This window comes from Ursus maritimus, unplaced genomic scaffold (assembly GCF_017311325.1).
Source record: "Ursus maritimus isolate PB19 unplaced genomic scaffold, ASM1731132v1 scaffold_18, whole genome shotgun sequence".
In the NCBI taxonomy this organism is placed as follows: Eukaryota; Metazoa; Chordata; class Mammalia; order Carnivora; family Ursidae; genus Ursus; species Ursus maritimus.
In genome coordinates this window covers 34,568,092-34,594,212 of record NW_024424230.1, presented here as the reverse complement: position 1 = coordinate 34,594,212, position 26,121 = coordinate 34,568,092, and the positions used below count along the sequence as shown (strand labels likewise).

General features: G+C 53.4%; 1 protein-coding gene across 13 annotated transcripts in view; it reads right to left on the bottom strand.

Annotated features, from left to right (window-relative positions):
* Positions 1-10,908: 10,908 nt before the first annotated feature.
* The window catches only part of CELF4 (CUGBP Elav-like family member 4), a 293,166-nt gene continuing 277,953 nt past the window's right edge, over positions 10,909-26,121 (bottom strand). For 9 of the 13 annotated variants that reach the window (XM_040632567.1, XM_040632570.1, XM_040632569.1 and 6 more), the window contains 3 exons: positions 20,353-20,431; positions 19,776-19,947; positions 10,909-11,538 (listed from right to left, as the gene is read on the bottom strand). In XM_040632567.1, coding sequence (XP_040488501.1) covers positions 11,512-11,538; positions 19,776-19,947; positions 20,353-20,431 — 278 coding nt within the window. In that variant the 3' untranslated portion in view covers positions 10,909-11,511. Of the gene's footprint in view, positions 11,539-13,019; positions 13,636-19,775; positions 19,948-20,352; positions 20,432-26,121 lie in introns of those variants that run through there. The other 4 variants (XM_040632565.1, XM_040632566.1, XM_040632571.1 and 1 more) reach the window with 1 other exon arrangement.

Here is a 26,121-nt window from a genome sequence, read left to right as displayed (position 1 = left end):
GAGATTTACTGTGTTGGAGGGAAAAAATCGAATAGCAATAAGTGTCAGAAGGGTCTTGGGAGCAGTGACCCCCAGCGGAATGTCTCCCTGCCTCGCCACTTGCTTCTCACCTGATGGGAGGAGCGGCAGGTGTAGCCGCAGCAGGGGAGGGAGGGCCTGTGAGGGTGCAGCCCCCACATCTGCCGGCTGAGATCTGGAAAAAAGCAGAGAAATGGGCCAGGGGCCCAGGGACTTCTGTCCCCCACTGTCGGGGAGGGGGGGTGTGGGAGTGGGCTGTCTCAGAAAGGAAGAGTCTCCCAGTCTTCCAAAGCCATCAGTCTGGGTAGAGAGCTGCCCTCTCATCCCACCTCACTCCTCACCTGGATGTTCCCAGACCGGAGGATTCGTAGCTGTCATCAGATTCGAAAAGTTCAGGACACATGGTCTTCTGTACACTCTGATGCATTTTTTGGATTGTCCGCTCTGCCCTAGGCAAAATCCAGTGACATTGTTCCTGACCCCAGCAGCACACAGGAGCTATGCGGGCTGCAGCTTCCAGCTCCCATGGGCCATTCGTCACAGAGGCCTGAAGAGGGGCTCCTGCGAGGGGGGCTTCAGTGAGAATCTTCCCCAAAGATGGGACCTTTTGGCTGGGCAGAGGCAGGGAGGGAAGCGTTCTGGGCAGAGGAACCCTGTGTTAAAGGCATGGAGACAGAGACCGCCAAAGTCAGTAAGCTGCGAGCAGCCTTGACTGCTAGGCCTGGTGTCTAAACTCAAGGAGCAGCGGGCTCTAGTGGAAAGACCCGCATCGATTCCAACCGTTGCTGCTTCCCTGCTACATGTCGCCTCCCCACGCAGGGCTCCCAGGTCCCTCTCCATGGAGAAGGGAACCCGTCCCTGGATTGCCCGGTCCAAGTGGCTGACAGCTGTCTTCAGGCTGGCCCAGCGAATTTCCAGCTGGCCACCTTTTCTCATTCTATTGTGAAGTCAGGCTTACATAGAAGTTTTGGAAACAATACAAAGAATTCCTGTATACCCTTCACCCATACTCCCCAAGTGTTAACATTTTAACTCATTTGCTTTATCGTTCCCTCTTTCTCACACATATATAAACACATATATTATTAATTTTTTTGTGAAGCATTCAAGAGTAAATTGCAGACGGATCCTCTCCTTCCCCTACTAGTTTAACACGGACGTCCTACAAACAGGGCCCGCTCTGACATAACCACCGTCCGGCGAGCGCAGGCAAGAGGCTAACGTGAACACGGTGCTGTCGTCCTATCTGCGGACCTCACCTGAGGTTCTGCCAGACTTCCTTCTTAGCTTCCGGGTTTCCTTCCCCTGAATATCCTTTTTAACAAAAGAGAAACAATTCGGGCCCAGGATCATAAGTTGCATTTAGCTGTTGTGTCTCTCTCTGAGTACAGTCCAGTCGTTTTGTAAAATGTTCCCCAGTTGGGGCTCGTCTGATGTTTTCCTAGGATTACATTCAGGTTATGCATTTTCAGCAGGAAAAAGTGATGCTGAGTCCTCAGTCCATCATAGCAGGAGGCCCCTGACAGCTCTTTCCTTCATTCCGGGGGATGTTAACTTTAATCACCCGGTTAAGGTACAATTGTACAATTATTAACTTTTCCTTTATTAGTGTGGGAGGGGGGACTTTGAAACTATGCAAATATTGTTTCTCTTCTACTTTTACCGACAAGTTCCGGCATCCTCGGATGACTCGGCACATGCCATTTAAATCCTTAGTCTTCTGCTGGGTTCTCACTACCCTCTTAGACTACCCCAGTGCTAGGCAGGAGATTGGAAAAGGAGATAGCTCATTTCTTTTCCTCAGGGACTTCCGCTAGGGAGAGAGCCACACGCATACAGTGGCATAGAGCAGTGTGGGAAGAGGGCCCGTGAAGTGGTCCCCACTCTGCGGTCAATGGGAGGTCAGAAAAGAGGTGCCCAGCTAGAGCCCCCTGGGGCAATGGACCCTGAACCTAGGGCAGAGAGAACATGAATAGTCAGAGATCTGGAATGACAGGAGAACCTGTGTCTGTAAGCCATCTTTGAGGGCCCCCATGAGACCTTTTCCCAAATGCCTATCATCCCATCAGCTCCCCAGGTAATGAAAAGACTGGAACCACCCGGCTTGTGCAGAGTTGGGGCAAAGTGAGGCAAAGGGGCCTTGCTGAGAGGGTGCCAGGCATGGGGTGCTTCAGAAGGGGCCCATGGGAGGATTTACCCCCCCCGCCACATCTCTTCTCATTCATTCAGCAAACATTGTGGAGCACCTACTGTGTGCCAGCACAAAATACTCTTAGGGGTTCTCGATTAAAGGGGAACCTTGAACCCAGAGGCCTCCTAAGGTTGCCCAGCACTCAGGGCAAGACAGCAAGTGTCAAGACTTGCTTCACCTTCGGCCCAGAGTTGAGAGCGGAATCAAGTGGTAGGGAACACACAGCTGCGTTCTCTCATTCAGGTGACTCTTCTCTCAAGAGCTAGGCTGAGGGCATTCATGGTCTCCCTCCTCTGCCCTCTCTCTTCTCTGCGGCCCTTCCCAGCCCTTAGCAGAGAGCGGGGCCAAATCCTTGAGACCCAGGGTGCCTGCTCACTTTGCAGAGGGGAAAACTGGCAGAAGTAGAGGTCTGAGCCTTTCCAGGACAGCCTTCTGTCCCGTGGTTAGGTTGTGTGTCTTTGTGTGAGGCTCGGGAATATAATCAGTGAAGAGGCTTCCTTGTGAAGAGTCGTCTTGCCAGTGCCTTGACTAGGTGACCTCTTCCAAAGTAATAGAGTGATGACAACGACAGAATCTGCCAGCAGGGGCCTGGGCTCAAACCCCAGCTCTGCCGTACCGTGAGACTTTGACACATGGCTTACGCTCATCTGTAAAATGGGCTCCAGCGTTGTTGGGAGAGTAACTGGGATGGCATGGGTGAGGTAGGCAGGACGGTGTCTGGGGCAGCAGTAAGTGGGTGGCTTTTAAACGAGGCCCTGTGTCTTCCCCAGCATAGTCCCCGCCTGCCTGGACATCTTGGGAGTTCTTGCTCCTCCATGGCCCCCTCCCTTGGGGTCTATTTAACCCTTGCTCACCTTCTAACACTCCGCCCCAGGGCCTCCCCCAGACTGCGCTCCCCTCCTTCGCTCCGCAGGCCCCCGACCCCTGCACCGCTCTGTCCCGCAGCTGTCTTTGCTGGCCAAGGAGCCTCAGAGCAGGCGAGGAGAGCAGCTCATCTTGAATCTGGGCTCCGTTACTTTCTTGCTGTGTGATTCTGGGCTAGTCACTTACCTTCCCCAAGCCTCTGATTGTTCATCGGTAGAGTAAGGTGAGATCACCCTGCAGATAGCTTCCAGGTGTAGAGAGAATACCCATAACACACTTGGCGTCGGAAGGCGGCCATGTGTGTGCTGTCATCATCACGTCTCCCCGAATCCTTAGTCCAGTGCTGGGACTTGGGGAACAGAGGCACTCCCCATTCAAGATGACTTTCATTTAAAGAGTAGGACTAAGGGAGGCCCAAGTCCAACCCAAGGAAAAGGCCTCACAGTGGGACCTGAGGCCCTCAGCAGTCCGGGCGTGTAGCCGGCCAGGTATATGGGGCCCACCCGGCGGCCCTCACGTTAGTTCCTGTGGAGTCCAGGCCCTGCCCGCGCAGGATGAAAACGAACCTCAGTCACCTGGCCTCTGCAGCCCGTCTCCAGACCCCAGGAGGAAGAGTAGATGGTAGACAAAGCTGGCAGCATGGGGGTCCACCGATTTCCTGACACCCCAGTGCCCACAGGCCCCGGAGCTGGGCCCCAGGAGGAGGTAAGGAGGGAGGGCAATGGTGAAGATGATTCACGGGGAGACTCTGCAGACAAGAGGAGTCCTCCTCCCTCAATTGGTGGACTATGAGGCCCTCGGAAGTGGTTAAATCCCCCTCAATTTTGAGTGACGGAGAACCGGTTTGCGTTGATCTTGACACGTTGCTTAGAGTTTTCTCCAGAATTCAGTGTACTGGGGAAAACAGAGCTGACACAAGCTCAGACGGTTTTGAATCTCGGGTGGCTGCATAAACTGGTAGTAAATATTCCATTTACTTCCACCGAACTTCCTCTCCTTGTGAAGAATAAAAGCTAACTGGATCTTTGGGTTTTTCTGTTTCCCTCCATGCCCCCCCTGTCCCCAGTGGCAGCAAGTGCTACTAGGCAGGGAGAATTCTGGACCCCTTAGCGGCATGCTCAGTGCGTGTCACTCACGCCTGAGAACCCCAGCGCCAGCCCAGCTGACGAAGGCGAGCAGGAGAGGTCCTTTCCTGGCACCAGAGTCGACATAGATGATGCCGTTTCTGAAAGGTGAGACTGGATTGTTGAGAAACCCGCGAGAAGTGGGGAGCAAGGAGGCAGGACACGGCGCCGGAGGAAGCTGCTGTGTGGAGGGTGCACAGCCCGGGGAGGTGGCATGCGGAGATTAAGAGCACCTACCGCTCTGCAGACAGCCCGGGGCTTGGGCCCTGACTCGGGGTCATCCGGGCACAGGGCTGCAGCTCTCTGAGCGCGCTTCCTCATTCGTAAGACAGGGATGAAGACACCCAGAGAATCAGGTGAGATTATAATTAAGCAGCTCAACACGGGGTCTGGCTCAGAGCAAGCACCCCTAAGGGGTGGCTACACCCATGCCTCCAGGAGAAGAGCCCCAACAATAAGAGTGTGAGCGGAAGGGCCCTGATGCCTCTCCCCCACCAGCAGGGTCCTGAACATCCCCGGGCCTGGGCTTATCTGCTGGGAATCCCGCAGGCCAGCTGTTGGAGCCTGGGCCCTCGCTATGCGCCCCGGGTCTCCCCACTGAGTTCTTTACGCCCATGTACCCCGCATGTACCCACTTAAACAGGGTAATAGGAACGACTGAGAACATTGGCCGGAAGGGGTGGGAAGACTTTTCACTGTATACTTCTTCATACTTTTTGAATTTTGAAATATCTGAATATGTTACCTTAAAAAAAAAAAGTAACATTTTAAAACACAAAGACCAAATGAATATGCAGCCCGAGGCCATGCGACCCCAGAGGAGGAGGGGCTGTAGACAATAACAGCCACAGTGGCGCCAGGAACGCTCCTGGGAGAAAGGGCAAAGAGAGGAAGGCGCCCAGGAGCAGCAGCTAACTGGGGTCCGGGAAAGAGCGTGAGCAGCAAGAGACAGAGGTGTGTACACCGCGACATGCCAGGAATTCTCTGGGTGTCGCAGGGCTGACTGGGCTGCGAGAAGGTGGCTTACGGTGGTCTGAGGTCAAGTTCAGGCTTGCTTCAGGTGGGACGTGAATTGTCGGTGCGATGGAACTAAGGACAGGGAAGAAGGGGATCGAAGCCTGAAGTATTCGTTCTGAGTCTCTGTACTACATCATGAAAGAATTCACAGCTCAGAAATCTTGGGGTGGGATGCAGCTGTGCGTGGCCGTGTCTCGTGGACTCCTCACAACTCTTGGAGTGGTGGTATTAGTATCCCCATTTTAGAAAGGACCCCGGGGCTCAGAGAGGTTAGGTAACTTTTCCAAAGTGACACAGAAGATATTTGAAAGCACTGGGCTTTGTATCCGGTCAGATGTCAAAGCCTATGCTTTCTTCGCTCTGATACACTAGTCTCCGAGCCCCCTCCTGGTCTGGGCAAATCCTGGTGAGACCCCCCCACACAGGGTGCAAGCCCAGAGGGGGACGTTCAGAGCTCCCTGAAAGGATGAGGAGTCAGGCTAGCATGAGGGAAGAGGAGTTGGGGTGATAGGAGGGGCTGGGGGTGCTGGGGCTGGCTGTCCTGAAGGCCTGGGGTGCTGGGTCAGGCCAAAGACCAGACACTGAGGGGGTGGGGGAGAGGGCAGGGAACCAAAGGGAGGACTCGCAGGGAGAAGGGAGGACAACTTAGAGAAGCAGACAGAGGGGCAGAGAGAGGGAATTCTCAAGTACAAAGCCTATACTTGCAAATACTCATGTGAGGGGAGTGTTGGCTACACACTTATTCCAAATGTGCTATTATTACTTAAAAAGCATTTTCAGAACACCCACCACTTTGGAACGTGTCCTCAGTAGTCTGCAGTCTGTGCTCTCCTTCCTTCCTTCCTTCCCTCGTTCATTCACGCAGGCAGTGAATCCACAGTGACTGAGAGTCTGGCCTCCAGGAATGGAGAGTCAGCCAAAGGTGGGGGATCAGTGGTAGCTAAGACTTTATTTGAGGGTGGATTGCAGTTTGTGAGACAGACAAATGGTACTCACAGCCGAGTCTGATACGTCCCCTTGGGCAGGGCTGGGTCCCTGAGCTCACTGCCCAGCCTTCCCTGAGCCACCTCACCCACGTGGGTGGGGAATGTTCATTTGGGTTCAACCTGGTGTAATTTCAACACTGGCCCGGCAGACCTCATGCTAGAGGGAGCTGTCGATTCACCCAGCCCAGGGGCAGCAGGGCTTGGGAGGCAGGTGGACAGAGGACCTGGAATCTCCCATGTGGGTGCAGGGCTCTGGTGAGGCTGCGTCTCACTTACTCTGTGCGGGAGTGCATGGGATCCAGCTCAGAATAGGACAAACGTCAGATCTTTATAAAAACCCGGAAGGAGACGGGAGCTATTAACTGAAAGTTCTCACTAAACATATTCTCCTCATATTAGCATCACACAGAAAGAAAGGGGGAAGGGAGAGAAAAGGGAGTACAAAACGTGGATGGAGAGCTGAAGGCCTTTGAAAGTCACTGGGAGCAGGGGCTGGAAGGAGTCCTGGGATCTAACCAGGAGCCAGCACCCGCCCGTGGGTAGAACTGGGGGAGGCCACCAGGATCCCCCCCCAGCAGCAAGGGTGCAGCTTGCTGTCCCCCAGGCCACAGCCGGCCGCTAGACTTCAACACTGCATCAAAAACGTTGAGGGCAAACCGAGGTACCTATCAACGAAATGACTTGATAATGAGGATTTGTTTCAAAATAATTCATGAGTTGAAGCTAGGTGGAGGGGCTCCTAGGGGGCTCAGTCGGTGAAGCCTCTGACTCTTGGTTTAGGCTCAGGTCATCTCAGGGTCCTGGGATTAAGGCGGAGCTCAGCGGGGAGTCAGCTCCAGATTCTCTCCCACTGCCCCCCCCTCATGCTCCTGTGCGCACATGCGCTCGCTCTGAAATCAATCAATCAATCTTAAAAAAAAAAAAAAAAGCAAGCTAGGTGGTACATGAAGTTTCTTCATGCAAGTATCTCTACTTTTCATCATGCTTAAAATTAAAAAAAAGTATGATAATAAACAAAAAGTGTTTTAAATGGAGGAGCTATGAAGAAATCAAAAACTGTAGGTAGAATGCTAGCAGAGGAATATAAGCCATAGAATATAGGCAGAAATTAATGAGCATTGTGTCTTGGCTTTTCTTAAATAACACTGCAAATCAGGGGTTCTTAGCCAAGGGGTGATGGATGAGCTGCAGTCCCTGCGCTCCCTGTAATTGTGTGCAAAGTGACCTGATAGTTTTCAGCAAGTTTTCACAGAATCTGTGACTTTCCCCCAGAGATTACTAAATTGTATTCTCCCTTAAATATGCTATGCATTCATTAGTCACTGGGTGTGTGGTTTTTACGTAGAGCGTTTATTTTATGGAACTGACATATCCACATCTGGACCCTGTGTTTTCATCTCTCCTCTCAGTCAGCCATACCTGGAACAGGACAAAACTGGTCAACCCGCTTCGTGGCCCAGCTCCTGAGGGGGCAGTTCCCGGGGGCCCCACGGCCCCTGAGCTTCAGCAATGGAGGTCAGGGAGAGCTTTGGCAGAGAGAAGGATACCCAGTGGGGAGGGGAAGCCAGTGAGGCTCCCTGGGGTCTGAGGGGGAAGGGGGAAGTGGTGTGGAGGCTGTCATCCTCTGGCTTTTGGCTGCGAATGTCCAACAGAAACCATGGTTTTGAATAGCCTGAGGCAGATAACCCAGAGAATTCCTTAGAAAACACCTACTCAGGGGCGCCTGGGTGGCACAGCGGTTAAGCGGCTGCCTTTGGCTCAGGGCGTGATCCCGGCGTTATGGGATCGAGCCCTACATCGGGCTCTTCCGCGATGAGTCTGCTTCTTTCTCTCACTCCCCCTGCTTGTGTTCCCTCTCTCGCTGGCTGTCTCTATCTCTGTCAAATAAATAAATAAAAATCTTTAAAAAAAAAGAAAAAGAAAACACCTACTCATTCCTCACGGGGGAGCATAACACCTGATGTGATGTCATGCCCTTTGCAATGAATTCTTTCAAGAAGGTCAGCTCCCCACAAGCTCCCCAGAATGGGCAGGCAGGCTCTTGCCTGGGCTCACAGCCTGGTGGGCAGGGGAGAGTCTCATCGTGGAATCATCTCCACAGTTAAGGCTTGAAGGCTGCCCCATTTCCTAATGCATTTGGGCTAACATTTCACAGGCGAGTTCTAGAAACAAGGATTTGGCCATTGGTCTGGGAACAGAGGTGGGAAGAGAGGATGGAACACGGGGTCTAGGTATTACTCTGCAGCTGGGGCCCTGACCTCTGCTTTCTATCACCCTGATTCAGAGAAGACATCTGAGGGCTGAAGCCATTCCCCACTCTCCCACAGGAGGGCACAGACGGACCGACAAGGACCTTTGTCTACCAGTACTCCTGTCTTCTCCCTGACCAGGCCGCTGAAACCCGGAAGCTTGCCTGCCCCCTCACATAGAAAGAGATGGAGACCCTTGGGGGGCTCTGCCCATTCCTAAAGCAGGCCACAGGGCTGAAGGGACTGAGACAGGCTAGAGAAGACAGTCTGTCCCAGGACAGGGGCTGATGAATGCTCGTGGCTGATGTGCCTCTGTCTGGGGTCTCACCTCAGAAGGACCTGCTCCCTCCTTGCCACCTCTTCACCCCCAAGTCCTGGTTCCCATCCTTCCTCCTTTGGACCCCCCCCCAACACACACACACACACACACACACACACAACTTTCCTTCTCAACCTTCCCCCCGACTGTCAGGGTTTGGACACCTCTCTATGTCCTAAGAGAGAGGTGGGAGCACGCCAGGAAGCTCCTCTCTCTATACCCCCCCCCCCCCGCCAGAACCCTGACTCTGAGGGCATCCTCTAGAAAGGGTTTCTCCATCCACATAAGCTGTCAATGCAGGGCAAGTTGCAGGACCAAGAGAAAATGCGCGGTGGCAAGTTGTGTGCTCGTCCTTCCTTGACTGCGGTCCCTGCCTCCACTGCCTCCTTCCCAAACACCTCACCCCCACCCCAACTCAGGACAGGTGGCCTCAGTTTCCTCCTGTTGGGGAGGAAAGGGGGACTTTCTGTTGCATCTGGGCACTACGGTCATCTCTGCCCAGGAACCAAAAGAATGGGTTTACAATGGAGATTTTCAGAGACACACCACAAGATGTTTCACAGTGTGGAACGGGGCCTCCTTTTACTGCCCCCATCACCTCCCAGAGAGCACTCCATACGGCTTAGGTTCCAACCGAGCGCCTGGGCAGCACAGGGACTCCGGGGAGGGAAGGACCAGGCTATTGCCAGGGGGCCAGCCTTGGGCCCGCGAGGCACAGCTGGCCAGATTCCAAGAAGCACAGACCACTGAAGAAGTCTTGTTTTTTGTTTTAAACTGTGCTTTATTTAGGGCTAAGCTGGAGAAAGCGTCATCCAATAGTTACAGAAGGTTACAAGGAGTTTTAGGGAGTTGAGTGTGAAAAGAGCAGTTGTACTGAACTGCGGCTGTTTTTTTTTTTTTTTTTTTTACATCTGGACATCCTAAAAGGAGGAGCCAAGAGAAAGAAAATTTAAAAAATAATAATTAACCAACAAAATAGACAGAAAGAAAGGAAAGGCAGGAGGCCTAAGAGGAACCAGACAGTTGTTCTAAAGCAAAAAAAAGGGGGAGGGATGGTAGGTCCGAGAGCCCCCTGGCCTCCTGATGACCTGGACATCAATGAGAGGAGGATATCAAGGCAGAATGCCAAAGCAAGTCTTCCCAACGGTGCAAATAAATTATAATAAATATGTTATACTTTAAAATATATGTGTTCTTAAATAATTCAGTGTTTTTTTCTGATTCTGAGTTTTTTTAAGCAATGTCTTTTTAACTGCTCTAAAGTCATTTACCAAAGATAAATATCGTGCTTTCATTAAATAGTTTTCCTTGTTTTTTTTTCTCTATCATTACAATTAAAAGTCCTACAAAATATGCAAATTTATTTACAGAAAAACAGAGCCGGCATCATTTAAACATCCCTGTTTTTCAAAATTCCTTGTAAACAGTTTCAGAAATTCTTCAAAGATTGTTTATTTTTCTCTCTCTTGTTTAAGGTTTTTGTGTGTGTGTGTGTGTTGTTTAGTTGTTTTAAGATGAATTTCCCAGGTCTCCCTTGCCCGGAAAGTCTCTGGAGCAAGCATGGAAGGCGAGTGAAGCGGCAGGTGTCGAGGGCTTGCGGAGAGAGGGCAAGCGTGTCCGACAGCACTCGCGGGGAGAAGGGATCGATGCTCAGTCTAAACTCTACAAAAGTACAGTCCTACAACATCTGGGATTTTAGCAGTAACGCTAACTTCTATAAGTTTTTTTTTCCTTTTTTATTTTTTTTTTATTTTTTGCTTTCCTCTAATTTTTCTTCTATTATATAGGTATTTTAAACTTCTCCTTTTTAAAATTCTGTACAACTATTATGATTTTAAGAGGGGGAAGAGTTAGAAGCATTTACAGACTTTTCACAACAATTATCTTGCCTTGTAAGTCCCTTTTTTCCCCTCCTTGTTTTCTCACACTTCACGGTTAATGAGTTTTAATATTTTTGTTGCTTTCCCCGAATATCCACCAGTTTGTTCATCTTAACAGCTCCGTCCAGACATATAATACAGAAACCATAGGAAAGTGTCCTAGACTTGAACGAGGGTAATCAAAGCGCCTCTCAAAGTATCAAAGAACTATTATCTTGCTGTTTTAAAAGCATTGAAGCATTATTTTTCTTTTTTTTTTGTTTTTGCTTTTTTTGTTTTTTTTTTTTAATTTTTTTTATTACATTTTTCATAGAATCGCTCTAAGCTGTTTCAAGAACAGCCATGAGGCAGGAAGGAGGTTCTCCTCCAACCCCCTCTATTTGACATAGAGCTACACAGCTGCAATAAAAAGTTTGGTCCTTTGGTCCCTAAATAGCTAAAGGAATGACAGATAGAGATGCTCAGTGGCGGCCTCCCAGCCGCCCCCTGGGGACCAGGCCCCGCCACACCGCTCGCCCCAGCCTGCCTCAGGCGCCCACGGGCTGGAAAAGCCCCGGGGATCGGTAAGCAGCGTCTCTTCCCGCTTCCCAGCCCTTCAGCCTCCCCATCTGGTCTCAAGTTATTTTGTTTTAAAGTTGCCTTTTTTGTGTTTTTTTTCTCATTTTTCTTCATCTTCTTGTGTCATATATATTTTCCCCCAAACACGTGCCCTCTGAACTCCACAGACGCTATACTTTCCTTGAAGAAATGTTACAGTCACAGAGAGTGTCTGGAGTCTTCAGCTTGGTTGATATTGGCTGATATGTCAAAGGTGTCATCCAGCAGTTCTCATTTATAAATAGAGAGAGAGAGAGGTTTGTTTTTTAATGTAGCCCGTTCAGCATCCTGCCCTAAAATGAAGAAAATCAGGGCTGATTAAGCCAAGAGAGGAAATACAAAATGCATCCAAACACCAAAAGGACCCTGCCTCAGGGGTTAGGGTGGGAGCTCTGGGGGATGGCGGGAGGGAGGGGAGAGACCAGTATGAGAATTAGTCATGATCATGATACGTAAAAAAAGAAATCGACTCTTCTGTTCAGAGTAAGAAACCACTGGAGGTCTAGTGGCGATGGTTGTAGCTTGAGGTTTGGTTGTTGGGAGAGGGGTCTCGATTTGGGTTCCTTCAGAGTTGTGGAATGGGGGGGTGGCTAGATCTAAGGGAAGAATTTGGGACTATGGGATATGAATTCACAATTAAACCGATGTCTGGGGGATCTAGCCCAGATACAATATGTATACAGAAGCCTAGCAAACAAGACAGCAAAAATCTAGCAGCCCAGCCCCCTCCTCCCCTGCTTGAGGAAAAGAAGCAAGACATCTGTGACATGAATTTCGCCGAACCCTTGCCCAGTTTCCAGCCAACCGCTTCTTTCCCAAGGTCAGTAACGATTTGCGAGGCTATGTATATATATGTATATCTGGATATATGTGTAGAATATATTCACCTGCACATATGTGGATATACATGGATATGTGTGTATGTATATGCATAGATACACACATACACACACACACACACAGAATATTTTTCTCATACATGCCAGGGAATTTAGAGGAAATTCAGAACTTCGAGGGAGTGCATGGGAGAACCTAAAAAAAGTTAGAACGGATTTCATCATCAAGCTTAAATAAATTAACTCAGTTCTCGATTTTGTTTTGAATGGTGACTTTTTTTTTTTTTGGTGTTTTGTTTTGCTTTTAAGAAAAAAAATCATGATCTGACTAGAATCAGAAGGAGAATGCTTAATCATTGTGAATTAACAAATGAGACTCATCTCCATTATCGCAAGCAGCTTCCACTTATACATGGGGGTGACTGGTTACATCAAGAAAGTTAGAACTGCAAAGCCCCCAGTTGAGGGGACAACGTCATGCGTATATCAATCCATGCTGGCAGGTTTTTCACACTGTTGATTCAACAAACAGCAAACCGTACACAGCAGTCTAAACAATTACAACACCAAATAAAATAATAATAAAAGTAAAAAACACTTGTCAAGGACCCTTTTTCAGTTGTAAACAAAAAGGTGCATTTTGCTCTTGTCAGTACTGTTTTTTCCAAACCAACCAAAAAGCCCCCCCAGCCCCCGCCCCCCGCCTCCCCTCCCCACATTTAATTTAGCAGAGATGGCTACAATACAAACCTTACAATTGTCACCAGGCTCTCTCTCAGAGGCCTCTGGCTTTGTACTCTAGTTTTTTTGGTTTAGAATTTTTTTTTTAAATCATTCTGTTACAGTAGAGATTTTGTTTTTGGTTTTCATTTTTGTTTTTCCTTTTGAAGTGAGATTTAAAATAGCCTAACTGGAAAAAGACCAGACCTAGAAAAAGTGTCAATTGAAAAAGGCCCCCAAATTTCTAGAAAAAAATAAAATCACAATATTTTCAAGTGCAAGTAAATCAACCACGCATAGATATTTTTTAAGATGTTTTCCTTATTTTTAAGAAAAAAAATAATGGTTTGCACAGTTAAATGATCCCATGTTCGATAATTCAGGAATTCATCTTTATTTTTACTATTTTTTTTTGTTCTTTTGTTTTGTTTTTTTCTCTATGTGACATCTAGAGAAGCATAAAAAACGCTGAACAAGAAAAACCAAACAACAGAAAGTAAAACCACTGCAAGCACCAAGAACAAAACAAAAATGAGCACAGCAAAAAAGATTGTGGCAGCACAAAAGTCAAGAAAATGCACGTGTGATCATGACTGGCCAATCATCAACTGATACAACATCCAAGAAAAACGCTCCAATCACAGCACCTCCACGAAACTTGACGGCAATTGTCATGCAACCGATTCTTAGCCTTGTTACATGACGCCATCATGTCACACTGTGAACTTTGAGTTGATTTGAACTTACGGATGGGGGACTGTTTTCTCCACTCTCATGTGATTACGTGAACTTTATTCCTAGCTCAGCGCGAGACTGTGGTAGATTTGACTGGCCCTGGTTGGGTTGTTGGAATTTGATTGAATGACAAAAGAAGAAAAGATTTTTATATATATTTATATATGTAGAGAGAGAGAGAGAGAAAGAAAGGACAAGAGAGTGTGGGCAAGGGGGAGGGAAGAGGTAGGGGCAGGTCGGGTGGGGTTGGGGACTGTGGGAGGGCAGGGACAGTTGGGTGGAGGGTGAAGAAGGGCAAGGAAAAGTTAAAACAAAATCAAAAGGAAAAATATTTATACAGCATCAGACCACAGCATCAGTCTAAAAGCTCTGATGAGAGAACAGCAGTCAAATCATAAGAGAACTGAAAAGAACTCAAAGGATGGAGGAAGCCGGCAGACGAACGACGTGGGCACATGAACACACACACACGCACACACACGCACACACGGTTGTTTATGCAGACACGTGGTACGCTGTGAACAGTAGCAGAACCTCACACAGGGCCACTAAGGGCATCCATCATGCGTCGGGAAGAGGAGGAGGGGCGTGGGCAGTTTGGCAAGAGGGCTAGGAAAAAATAAAACAGCTCCTCAAACCACCGTGGCCAGCAAGCAGATCAGGGAGCACGCTCTCTGTCTCATATCACCCCGTTCTCTCTCCCCCAGGGGGCCACGCTCTCCGCACCCCCCAGCCTTCTGTGGCCTGTGCACCAGCAGGGGGAGCCTGTCAGGGTCACCCTGACCGGCAGGGTCGATCAGACGCTGGCTAAGGTGACTTGTATCCGAGGGGTCCATCCACGGGGCACCGTGCTGCCGAAGTAGAGTCCACACTGACAGCGACTCGGTCCTCCCGCCCCTCTGGTCCGCCTTGGCCACCCTCCCCAGAGAAGGGCGTCCCCACCGCAAGAGCACCCACTGTGTGATGTTACGGTCCTCTCCTCTTCTGCTCCGCCTCAACCCTCTTTCCTTAGAACCTCCAGAAAACGAACACCCTCAGTGTTGAGACTGAGAGTAAATCACATCAGTGTTACTGGAATTCTATGAACACACCTCGGCATTGCTGATTTCATTTCACGGTCACCTCACACCCTTTGCTGTGCTCCCAAGATGGCCCATGTGGCCAAAGTGATGCTGCTCCCGGGCACGCGAAGCCTTTAGAAGGCTCCACAGTGCTGACCCATGAAAGGGCCAGAAGGAAGACTACTGGGCGCTGTGCAGGGGGCGTCCACCAGGGCCAGGAGTACTATGGGCCTGGGTCTCCAGTCTCTGCTGTCACTTCTGGTCCGCTGGCCTCTCCTACTCTACCTCGTCCTCCTCTGTTCCCTACACCCCTGCATGTACATCCTTCTAGACCGCCCCATCTCGCAGGCCCTTACCTGCCTTCTTTACTGGTGGAGCCCTGGGTGGCTTGGGCTGAGTCTCCTCCTCTGTCAGGTATCATCGCATATTTCTACTTTGAGTTATCTTCTGCTCTCCTCACCACTTCACGGTCCTCTGCCCTAAGCCAGGGATTTGGGGGTTCCAGCCCTACCCCCTCCTCATGGTTACCGCTGAGCTTGCTCCCCAGCCCCGACGCCTCTGCACTCGGCTTATCTGCAGGGGTTTCAATCTGCCAGGCTTCTACACAGAGCAGACTTTCACTCTCAGCTTTGTATCTTTCTTCAGGGAGTGTGGAAGGGAGCCTGGGATCTGAAATGTCACTGTGGATAAGCTACCAAGTCGCTGAGGGGTGACTCTATTTTAAGTGCATAGCCAGCCTCCAGCTTTGCCTTCACAGAAGAGCTCTTCCTCCACAGTGCCCTGCCTGCCCATCCAAGTGGGCTCTTGCTCTTCCAACAGCAGATCTCCTGCGCTCAGACCAGGGCCCACAGCATGCCCGAGAGGTCCTGACATGCCATCCTCCCCTGCGTTTCCAGCCCTTTCCAAAAGAAAACCCTTAGACTCACCCAGGAGAGCCAATGGGCTGGTCCCTTTGGGTGGGAGAAGGGGCCTATGTGCTGAGGAGGGCAGTGCCACCAGGTGTCAGCGATGGCAACTGCAACGAAGGGGCCCCCTGGGATCTTCCTCCCTCCCCCACCCCCCCACTCCTGAGCACCCCAGGGGTGCCCATTCTTCCCCACTGGACCCTTTGCCCGCCCTCAGTTTGCCTCTAGCGGCCCTTCGTGCCTGAGCCATCCTGGGGCCTGACGATCCAAGCTGACCATCACACGGCACCTCCCCAAAGCCCCGTGTGGGGAACGTCTCGTACACACTCCTGCCCCTCACACACGCACATGCTTGGCCCGACACACAAACATGCTGTCACACTCATTCAGCCCCTCGGGAGCCTCCCCAGGGCTCTGCACGTGCCCAGCTGACTAGCTGACTACTCTGTTAGGGAGCAGCTGGACCCCTGCCTGCAGGGGTGACCCCTTCTTGGCCACCCTCTCAAAGATCCTCACAAAGCACAGCCCAAGAGGTGGCAGCAGGGTCACTGACCAGCAAGGGGAGCTTGAATCAGGCCTGGGAAGCTCCAACTCACGACCTGGGAGAGGAAATTAGGGTCAGCTGAGCCAATTCAGACGCCAGGTTCTGCACACGGCTGGGCTCCGGCCAGAGAAGGCCCAGACCCAGAGCCGCCGCCCAGCCCCGTGCAGGTCAGGCCCAAAGCACCCACTCCTGCACAGCTCAGAGCAGACACGGTGCAAAGCACACTCAGAGCTACAACCCAGGGCCCAGGAGAGAGAGGACTCCCACTGAAGTCAGACACGCTGCCCAGTGTCCTCCAACCACAGAACCGGCCCTCGGCTTGGGGCCCAGCGTGTGCTACTCATCTCTGGGGCGGGACAACGGACTTGGGTATTCTGCTCACTGGCTGGGGACCTGGCCACATTTTTGCCCGGTCTTCCTACCTTTCCTTCCTCCCTCTTAGTTTCCTGGTAAAGATTTCTTGGAGAAATCCCCACCATAGTACAAGGTTAAGAGCCCAAGCAGCCAGAGGGGCAAGGGTATCAGAGAAACCAGGAGCGGGTGGGGAGTCACACCCTCAGGAGACATCAGGATTTGGGGAGCCAACCTGACCCCACCCCACCCCACCCAGGCCGCACATTATGGAACCAACACCCAACCACGCTCCCCGCAAGCTGCCCTGCTGGGGCCCCCTCCTCCCCGAGACCTGCCACACGCCCCCGCCCCCCCCCGGCCCCTGCCCTGCTGCTCAGGCTAGCCCTGCCCTTCTGAGCATCTAGGACTCATCATTTGCAAACACCCTTTACTGGCCTGTAAAATCGTGGGGTTTTTAGCTGCTTTTGCACAGTTTCCTCCACTTCTTGCTGCAGTCCCCAAGTCTGCGCCTTGTCTCAGCATCTCCTTCTGTTACAGCCTCTAACAGTCTCAAGTTGGAAAGCCTGAAATCACCTTTTGTTAAAATGCTGTCTAAATGGATTAAAGGTCAACTTTATTTGTAGGAGTTATGTTATGTCATAGTTTTTCAGAGACTGCTTAGCAGGGAGATGTCATGACAGGCCCCCTCAGATATTCAGGACAGGACTCTGGGGTGGGAGGGGTGGGGGGAGGATAGGGGGAGGGCGGGGGGGCGGTTGGTGATCATTCTCCTTTACTTAAAGGCATTTAAGAGCACAGCCTCTGGCACAATGCTCCAGCACCGAATGGAACCCTGGCAGTACCACTCAGTAGGTGATAGGCAAGTAACTTAACCCTTCGTGCTCCATCTTTAAAATGAGAAGAAAGACAGTCACAGCGATACAGTTACGCCTTAGACTTGTAACCTGTAAGAACTGTGCCTCGCGTACGGTAAGCACCACGTGAAGTCTGGGTTCTGGGCTGCCTACTCCTGGTTTTCCCTGGGAGAAGAACCCCTCTGCTTTCTAAACCACGCCTCTCAAGCCCTCACTCCAACTGTGGTTCTACCCCGTGGGCCACTCCTACCTTCTGTCCCAAAGAGCAAATCTGCCTTACTTACCCCTTCCTCCGGGAATTTCTCTGACCTACAGCTTCTATCCTTGCTTGCGTTTAATTGCACATAGGTCTAGGAGGCTAAGACAAGCTGCTTTCACGGGAGGCACAAAACAGACCCAGGGGGCCCCTCGGAATCTCAGGGCACGGCCCCGGAGTGCACCTCCTCTTTAAAAATCCTCTGATGACTCCGACACCTTAGTTTCATTAATGTGGCAATGGAAGCCCAAGAGGTCGTACCTTCATGGCAGAGCTAAGTTTATCTATGAAAAAGGGCTCTCTGTCCAGAAAGGGCTGCTCTCACTGACCAGCGCCACGTCCTGCGGTCTGGGCTTGCTGAGCCAGAAGCTTCTGCAGGCAGGACGGTGACCCATTCGTATCTGCAGGCCAGTGCCAAGCCCAGGCCAGAGATGGGGGGGGGGGGGGGGGGTTCCGCTCAGGAGGCAAGAGAGGTGGCTTTTGCTTCTCCTTCTCCAGCCATGCAGAGAGTAGAGGCTCCAACACCCTCTTTGACTGAGTGAGTGTTGCTGCTCCCGGGTGGAAGGGGGGGGAGGGTTCTGCCAGCAGTGGTGGGATCTGAAGGGAGACTGGGAAATCAGAGATCACCCCCCCAAACTCCAGATTCTGAACCTCCACGTGAGTGGCTAACTCTCACGCGCTGGGCCTGGTCTTTCCCCCTACCCTCTTCATCTCGGGTCATGGCAACTCTGCTCTTCCAGTCGCTCTGGCCGAAAGCTGGGGGTCATCCTCCACTCCTTCGTCGCACCCACCTCCAATTCATTATAAACAGCATCTGGCTGTTTGGAAGGCTCTGCCTTCCAACAACACCAAGAACGCAACTCCCCCCTACACACTGACTGCTGTTGCCCGGGACTGAGTGGTCCATCACCAGACTTCTGCTTGGTCTCCCACAGGCTATCAACACAGCAACTAGTGATCGCTCTGACATGCAAATGGGTCACGCCACTCTTCTACTCAGAGCTCTCCAACTGCTCCCCGACACCCACTCCCCCATTTCAGAGGGGAGGCCTGCAGGGGCTGCATGAGGTGGTCTCCCTCACCTCTGGGGTCTCCTCTCCCTCCCTGCCCTGTGCTTGCTCCCCTCCAGCCACCTTGTTCTGCTGCTCTCCAACACAACACCCCGCCCTCTCTTTGGAGCCTTTGCACTGGCTGTTTCTTCAGATGAAAGACTCGCTCCTCCAGATGCTGGCGTGGCTCCCTGCCTCACCTTCTTCAAGTCTTTGCTTGAATGTCACCTACTCAACAAGGCCTACCGTAACTACCTGACTTAACTGTAACCAACAATTCTGACACACTATATAATTTACACTTTGGCCATATGTCATTGTTTATTGTCTGTCTCCCCTTCTAAGGACAAGGGTTCTTGTCAGTCTTATTCAGTGCTGAGTCCCAAGTACCTAACAGTAGCTGGTGCAGAGCACTGCTCATGGGAGTGGAGGGGCAGAGGGCTGGGAGGCCTGCCTCTGGCCTGTGGGTGAGCTGGGCCTACAGGAGCACCCAGCAAGGTGGGATACCAGGCTGAAGGAGGGCCTGGAACATCTCTCCCTATCCCGCCTTTTCCCAGGAAGCTGCTTCACCCAAGGGAACAAGTGGCCAACTGTGTCTTCAGCCGCAAGGCAGAACCCAGACTGAGCAGGAAGGGGTGACAACTGCCCACTCCTCATGGCCTTTGGTAAAGCAGGCAGGGTAAGTGGCCCCAGTGCTAGGCCATCACCCTCCTCAGCTTCTGCCCCAGGCTGACTGAGCTGTGGAGAACTGGAGGGATGAGGGGGTCAAGTGTCTAAAGGCCACCAGCCCTCAAGGCAAGAGAGATGGGAAGGGGAGAGCCAGGGAATCCAGGAGAAGGCCCAGGAGACGTGGACAGCTCCCCCTCCCAAACTCTCCCAGCCCTGAGCTTGCCACAGGCTCACCCCTGGGTTTTCTGGCAAACAGGATTGCTAGTGTGGACCTCCTAGATGGCCCAGGGCTCGCCCCACCTTCTCAGAACGCTTCCCTCACTCCTGCTTCTCTTGGCTCTGCAACAGGGGGATGGCCACGCCCATTTCTGCCGGTTGACCACAGCTCTAGGCCTGCCCCAGGCACCGGGTGAGGAGCAGGTCGAGCTGGGCGCAGCGGGTCCAAGGCAAGCGAGGGTCCAGCTCAGGAAGGCTAGAGGAGGCGGCGGGTCCGACCGGTGTCCCTTCCCCAACCCCCCGTCCCCGCGCCCCGGCCGCCCCCGGTTACCTGTGCGAGTCCTGGTCTCCCCCGGGGGACGCTCCCGCCGGCGCTCAGTATGGGCGATTGGCGTCTTTGGGCCGCTTCAGCTGCACCTTGAGCCTCTTCATGCCGATCTGGAAGCCGTTCATGGCCTGGATGGCGGTCTGCGCGCTGGCCGGGTTGTCGAAGCTCACGAAGCCTGGCGAGACACGAGGGACGAGGGCCTGGGTTTCCACGGGGCCGCCCCGGCGGGGAGGGGTGGGTGGGGAGAAGGGCGGGGCCCGAGGGCGGGGCGGGGCGGGGCTGCCGACGGCCCCTCCCTGCGCTCCCGCCTCACCTAGGGCAGGAGGAGGGCCTCGAGGCTCCTCCCCCCCCTCGGGCCCCGCCCCGGCCCGGCCTCACGCCCCCCACAGCCCGCGAGCGCGCGGCCCCTCCCGGGGTGGGCGTGTCTGGGGCTCCAGGCCTCGCCGACCGGCGTCACCGGGCCGGGCCTCCCCAGCTCCACCGCGGCTTTGGGCGGCGCCACTCTCCTGAGCGCCCTCGCCCCCCACCCCGGCCGGCCCCGGCACCTCAGCCCTCTCCTTCGGTGGGAGGGCGGACACACCTGCGGGTGGAGGAGTTTATTGGACACTGTCCTCCCTGACAGGAGGGGGCCTGGCAGCGGGAGGGCACAGGGTGCCGGCCTGGGGAGAGAGAGGAGTGCGAGGGGGAGGGAGGGGGCACCCCGGAGAAAACCTCTCCTCCGCCGTTTCCAGCCGCCCCCCTCGCGAGGGCCGAGGGCCGCCTGGCCGCGGGGTAGGGCAGGGGCTGACAGTCCTCGCGGCCCTCCGCCCCCCTCCCGATCCTTAGCGAGGCTGCCCCCAGCCAGGCTCCTGGCGGACACTTGCCTAAATCCAGTCCGCCTCGCAGGAACCCACCGCTTCGCGCCCAGGGGCTGCTGGCACTTCCCTTTTATTTAGTAAAATTCCAAGCCCTGGGAGCCGGTGCTCTTGCCCCGGATTCTAAGCGCACCAACTGATGCATCCCCTAGGAACCCCTCACGGTATCTATAATAACAATAGTACTACAAATTAACACTGGTAGTAAAAGTTCGTTGAGAGCTTTCTCTGTGGACCAGGCACTGCAGCAGTGCTTTTCACAAGGTCACTCAGTCACTCCCCCCAACATCCCAGAATGAGATAGAAAACCATCTATGGCTCCCAGTCACCTTCTGAAAACAAGCAGCTCCCAGTTGGGGATGGGTAAGGTTCTGAAAGTTAGTTTAGAAGTCACCCTTTGGGAACTTTGAACGCATCTCCTTACAGAGACTATGTTTCGCATCAGCATTTCCTAAACTGGCCCTAATCTGTGCTCCTGAGAAAGGGACTTCTGTGGTCAAGTAGGCTTACCACGGTGCCCCTCAGCGGCAGTTCAAGGCACATTAACAAAATAAACCCCCACCTCCCACCCCAAGTTCTCCAGTAAATAGACATTTATAGTTTTATTTCCTGGAATTTATTTGACTTTAGAGACCCTTTCTCCTGTAAAATAGACTTAGATCCTGCGAAATATATGAAAGTTTGGCGAGGTTCCCAGGCCATCCTGCAAACATGTCTCATTTAGGGTGCTTGTCCCCACATGGCCTCTGGATATGTAAGTGATAGGTGTGCAGACCCCCACTGAAGCAGTAGCGGCTTTCTTGGCTAATTGTCCACAGTACATTGGGCCTGTCCTCAACCTCTCCTTCACCCTCCCCGTGTGGTGACTCTTTTTACCTCTGCGCTAGGCACTGCCTCCATGGGTCTCTTTCCTCTTTCTCTTGACTCCTCCCAGCTTTTGCTCATGTTTGCTCACGTTTGCTCTTGCAGCCGTGAGCCATCAAAGATGGGGGGCGGGGTGCACCTGCAGTAAGTGTCCTCAAGAGTGGGTGCCTGTGAGCTCAGATGGCAGGTGAGCCAGGCCCGGAGAAACATAACCGACCTCTGTACAAGTCCATATGCCAAAACAGGAGCGATCTTGGGTCACCCTTAGTCGGAGATCAGCACCCCTGGCCGATCCACCACCCCATGACCTCTCTGCCTGATGCGCACAGTCAAGTCTTCGCAGAGCAGTTTTCACACGTGTGAACTGAAAGTCCGCTACACTGCTCTCCCCCAGCCTTAGGGGGGTGGTTGAACTAATCTCTCCCCCTGCTGGGAGAGAGCGCCTAACTGAAGGGGGCACCCCCTCCCCTGCGTTGGCCTGCTAGCACAGCACTACCAGCTCGGACTCTGCCTCCCCACCTGCCCCCTGCCCTCTGTGGCTCTTTTTGCAGGAAACAAATGTGAGCAAAGCAGGGAGGAGTTGGGAGAAAGATAAAGGGGCTGGAGGTGCTATGTAGGGCAGAGGGGTAAAGGGAAGGACAGCGGCCCAGTGGGGAGAGTGGGGAATAAGAGGTCCTGGAGGGAAGAAGCCCAGCCTTCATAGGAGAGTTTAAAGTCTCTGGGAGCTCAGGGGTTGGGAAGGGTTCCAGCTCAAGGGAACGTTTCTTCCTCAGCTAGTTCTGTTAACTGGTGAGTAGTCAGGGCCGCTCAACAGGGCTCTGGACACCATCTCCCGTTTTTATGGTTCCCTGGACCGTGTTCCTCCCCCCAGAGCCTCCTCCCCCATCCCTCCGGGCCCTGAGAATGCTCCTGCCTCCCAGACGGTGGGAAGCCATGTGGGGAGGATGCCCTCCTGGTGTCCCCCCCGCCCGAGCCCTTCTTCCAACATAGCAAGTACTTGCGCTGCACATCAGCTCACAAGGCTCCTAGAAGATTCTCTTTATGCTTCTAAAGAGCCAGTGGGGGACTCTCAGGGGCTCACTTCAACACAGGACCGCATTTACTCAAAGACAACCCCTCCTTTGGGGAATAAGCACCTCCTGAGGGTCTGCTCTGGCAAAGTCCCTCGCACACAACAGCTCCTGTAACCCTCACACCGCTCCTGAGAAATGACCGCCGACATCCTCGTTTCACGAACGAGGACACTGAGGCTCAGATTTAAATGCCCTGCCTAGGAATGAGCACTGGGGTTTGTTCTCACACTAAAGGCCTCTGGGAGAGTTGCCAAAAGCTCAGCTGCCAAAGCTAGCAAGCAAGACCCCATGGGGCTTAAGGAGGAAGCACTGGGCCAGGCCGCTTGCCAGGAGCCCATCCTTCTCTAAGGCCAGCGGGTGTTTAGCGCTGGAGGTCTGTTCGGGAACAGAGGAGAGAGCCGGAGTAGAGGGATACAGAGGGGGATTTTCAGAAAAAGCAGGGAAAAAACCTTGGTCCTGGAGAATTTAAATAGGCAAATGGTGGGGCTAGTGTCTGGGGCAGACTCGAAGGAAATGCCTTTAAAAAATGGGCTGCGTTCCCAGCTGGGATGGCACAAAGGCTCTGAGGACGTGGCCAGAGAGCAAGCCTGCTGGCCCAGGTGCCCAGCGCTTGGTGGGCTCCCAGCAGCGTCTTCTGCCATCTGTAACATCTGAGCCTGATTTAAAGAGCAAACGCAACGTTCTCCAGTGTGTTGCTCTTACATACATAACCGTAATTTGTTAGCAGAAATACCAGTCAAACAGGGGAGGGGTGCACCGCTGTCTTTTGCTTTTGCTTTGTTTTCTCATACCCAAAGAGGAAGGAACTGCTGGGATAACTCTATGCCCTCCAAGTACCACACGTGTCCTGTGGTGGCTGCCAGAGGGGAAGGGACCACGGTGCAAAGATCTTGACCACTTTGGGGACCACGCTCTAAAACCTCACGCCGTTCATGGTTCTGCAAAGTGCGTCTCCAGCCTGGCTCTCCTTCACCTGTGTGTGCTGATGCTTCTACACACTTGTGCGGTCTCCCCTCTACCATCCCAAGCCGCGAGCCGGGCTCCGCAGGCAACCCAGGCCCCTACTCTGTCCTCACAGGCCCAGAATCCGGGGTTCAACCTGGAGGTCTAAGCTTCTGGCTGACTCAGCTCTGGTTCCATGTGTGGCTCTCTGGGGACTGGACTCCTCACTCCTTGGGGACTCGTGAGTGGATCTTGCCCCAGAGGAAGGGCTGATGGAGGTGAAAGGAAGCCAGGAGAGGGGGCTAAGGAGGAGTGGAGGGGAGAGGTGTGGGAATGAGGTGGGATTCCAGAGGTCTAAAGCAAATCCAAACACAGGGTGGCCAGTTGAATTAAAATTTCAGATAAATAATGATAATTTTTCTACCATAAGCATACCCCAATATTGCATGGAACACATGGCACGAAGTATCTGGGACACACACACACACAAAAATGCAGCCATTGTTTATCAGAAATTCCAATTTAACTGGCACCCTGTATTTTATCCGACAACCAGATTCCTGGGTCCTCCCGAGTCCCCTGTCCCATCTCGCATCCTGCCACCAAGCACACTTCCTAAAATATGTATTTTTATTCTGCTACTCTCAGGTCAGGGGCCTCTCACCGTCTCCCACTGCTTCCATCCCAGAAGCAGCGTCCTCCTCTGACTGGTCAGCCCTCCCAGCGCAGCCCCTCCCTCGTGGCTGGCCTCCCCTGACCCCTTCTCCCCAAAGCCTCCTGCTGCTTCCCCAGTCACTGTCCTTCCCCTCTCCTCCCGCTCCGGCTCCGTGCCCATTCGGTTCTCCCTCTTCTCCCTCCGTGGAACTCCCTCCCCTTCCTCACATCTGTGTACAGCCACCTGCCTTTCTCTTTGCTCCATTACTTGGTGCCTTGCAGACTTCAGTGCTGCGCAGTAGGCATCATTGTCATCTAAGCTCAGACCTGAGGCTTCCTGAGGGCAGGACCAGTTTGCTCTTCCTGACTCCTCAGCAATGTGGCTCTGGTGGCCTGAGGGAGTGGTGGGGGAAGGAGGGTTCAGTGGATGGCAGGAGGGGAGCAAAGAGCGGGGTAGACAGAGAAGGGCGGCAGGGGCAGGACAGAGAGGTGGACAGAGGAGGCCAAGGGGCAGGCAGGATGGGGGCCTCAGCGGGGCAGACCCCCCACCCCAAGGATCATGCTCCATGTCCACCAGGGCCTCTGGAATGGCCAGAGGAGGGGATGCTGGGAGAATGGGCTCTGTTGGATGCCCCCACCGCCCTGACCCCAGGTGACTCTTGCCCCTTCTCGGTGGGTGGAAACTGGGCCTTGTGGAGGGCAGGGAACCTGTCTCTTGGACTGGAATGGGGGAGGTGGGTAGCGCGGGTGGGGGGCAGGGGTGGGCAGGGAAAGCCAAGAAGCCAAAAGAACAGTAGCAGAAAGAAGAGGGGTGGGGGATGGAGGCTGGGGGCTGGCCCTTAGGGAGCACCCGGGGGTGGGGGCGATGTGAAGGAGGAGGTTAAAAGCAGTCGGACACTGGTAAATTGGTGCGAGCACCGCCCTGTCCTGGGTGAAGCTAGTTGGTTTGTTATCTTTACCCACCAAAGCATTTACTTTGGTTAGTCGCCCGATCCACAAACACTTTCGAGGAGATGACATTACCGAAAGGGAGGAACATCTGCATCAGCTCAGCGTCCCCAAACTCCTGGGGCAGATGGTAGATGAACAGGTTACAGCCCTCGGGCCCTGCGGTGGGGGGGGGGGACGGGGAGGAGGGATGGCGGGGTGGGGGGAAGAGAGAGACAGAGGAGAGGTGAGCGAGTTAGGCAGCGGCAGCAGGGAGGGGGGCAAGGTTGGGAAGGGGGGTCTCATCCAAGATCCAAGGGCGGCCACTGAGGAGTGGGGACTGCTGAGCCCCAGTCTGAGCTCTGGTCTCCGCCCTGCCCTTGGGCAGGTCACTGAACCTCTGTGCCTCAGTCACCTTTGCTGCGAAATGAAGCTGTAACAGGGTGCCTGGCAACTCGCTCCAGAGGCGGAGCTGACGAGTGAAGGGGGCCACCGTGCCAAGGCCGGATCAGCCTGGGAGAGGAGGCGCTAAGGAGAGGGAAGGGAGACCTGGGAGGGTCTGCCCCCGCCGCCCTCCAGCCCAGCGCCTGCTCTGGAATCGCCCTGGGGCAGCTACGCCAGTGGCCGCCGCCACAGACAGGCCCCAGCTCAGACCACGCCCACAGAGTGGCCGCTGCTCTGGCCCACCTTCCTCCACTCCCCGCAGCCACTGCTTCCCATTGGGTGCGCAACGGTCCCTCCTTCCCCTCCCCCAAGCCCCACACTCAGCCCTGGCCCTGAGAGCAGAAATCAAGACTTCTCTTGCCTCCTCCCCCAGGCTACGTGCACAGGAGGCGCTTCAGGGCCTGGCTGCGGGATGAGCCTGCGTACCCACAAGCCTCCGCCCGTGGAGCTCCCCATTCCATGACAAGGAGAACAACGCTGCCCCTTCTATTGCATGAACTACAGGTCAGCCTCCTCGAAGCACTTGAGATGTATGTTAAGTCACTTAATCTTCCTGCAGCCCTCTGAGGCAGTGCTATCATAGCTCCCACT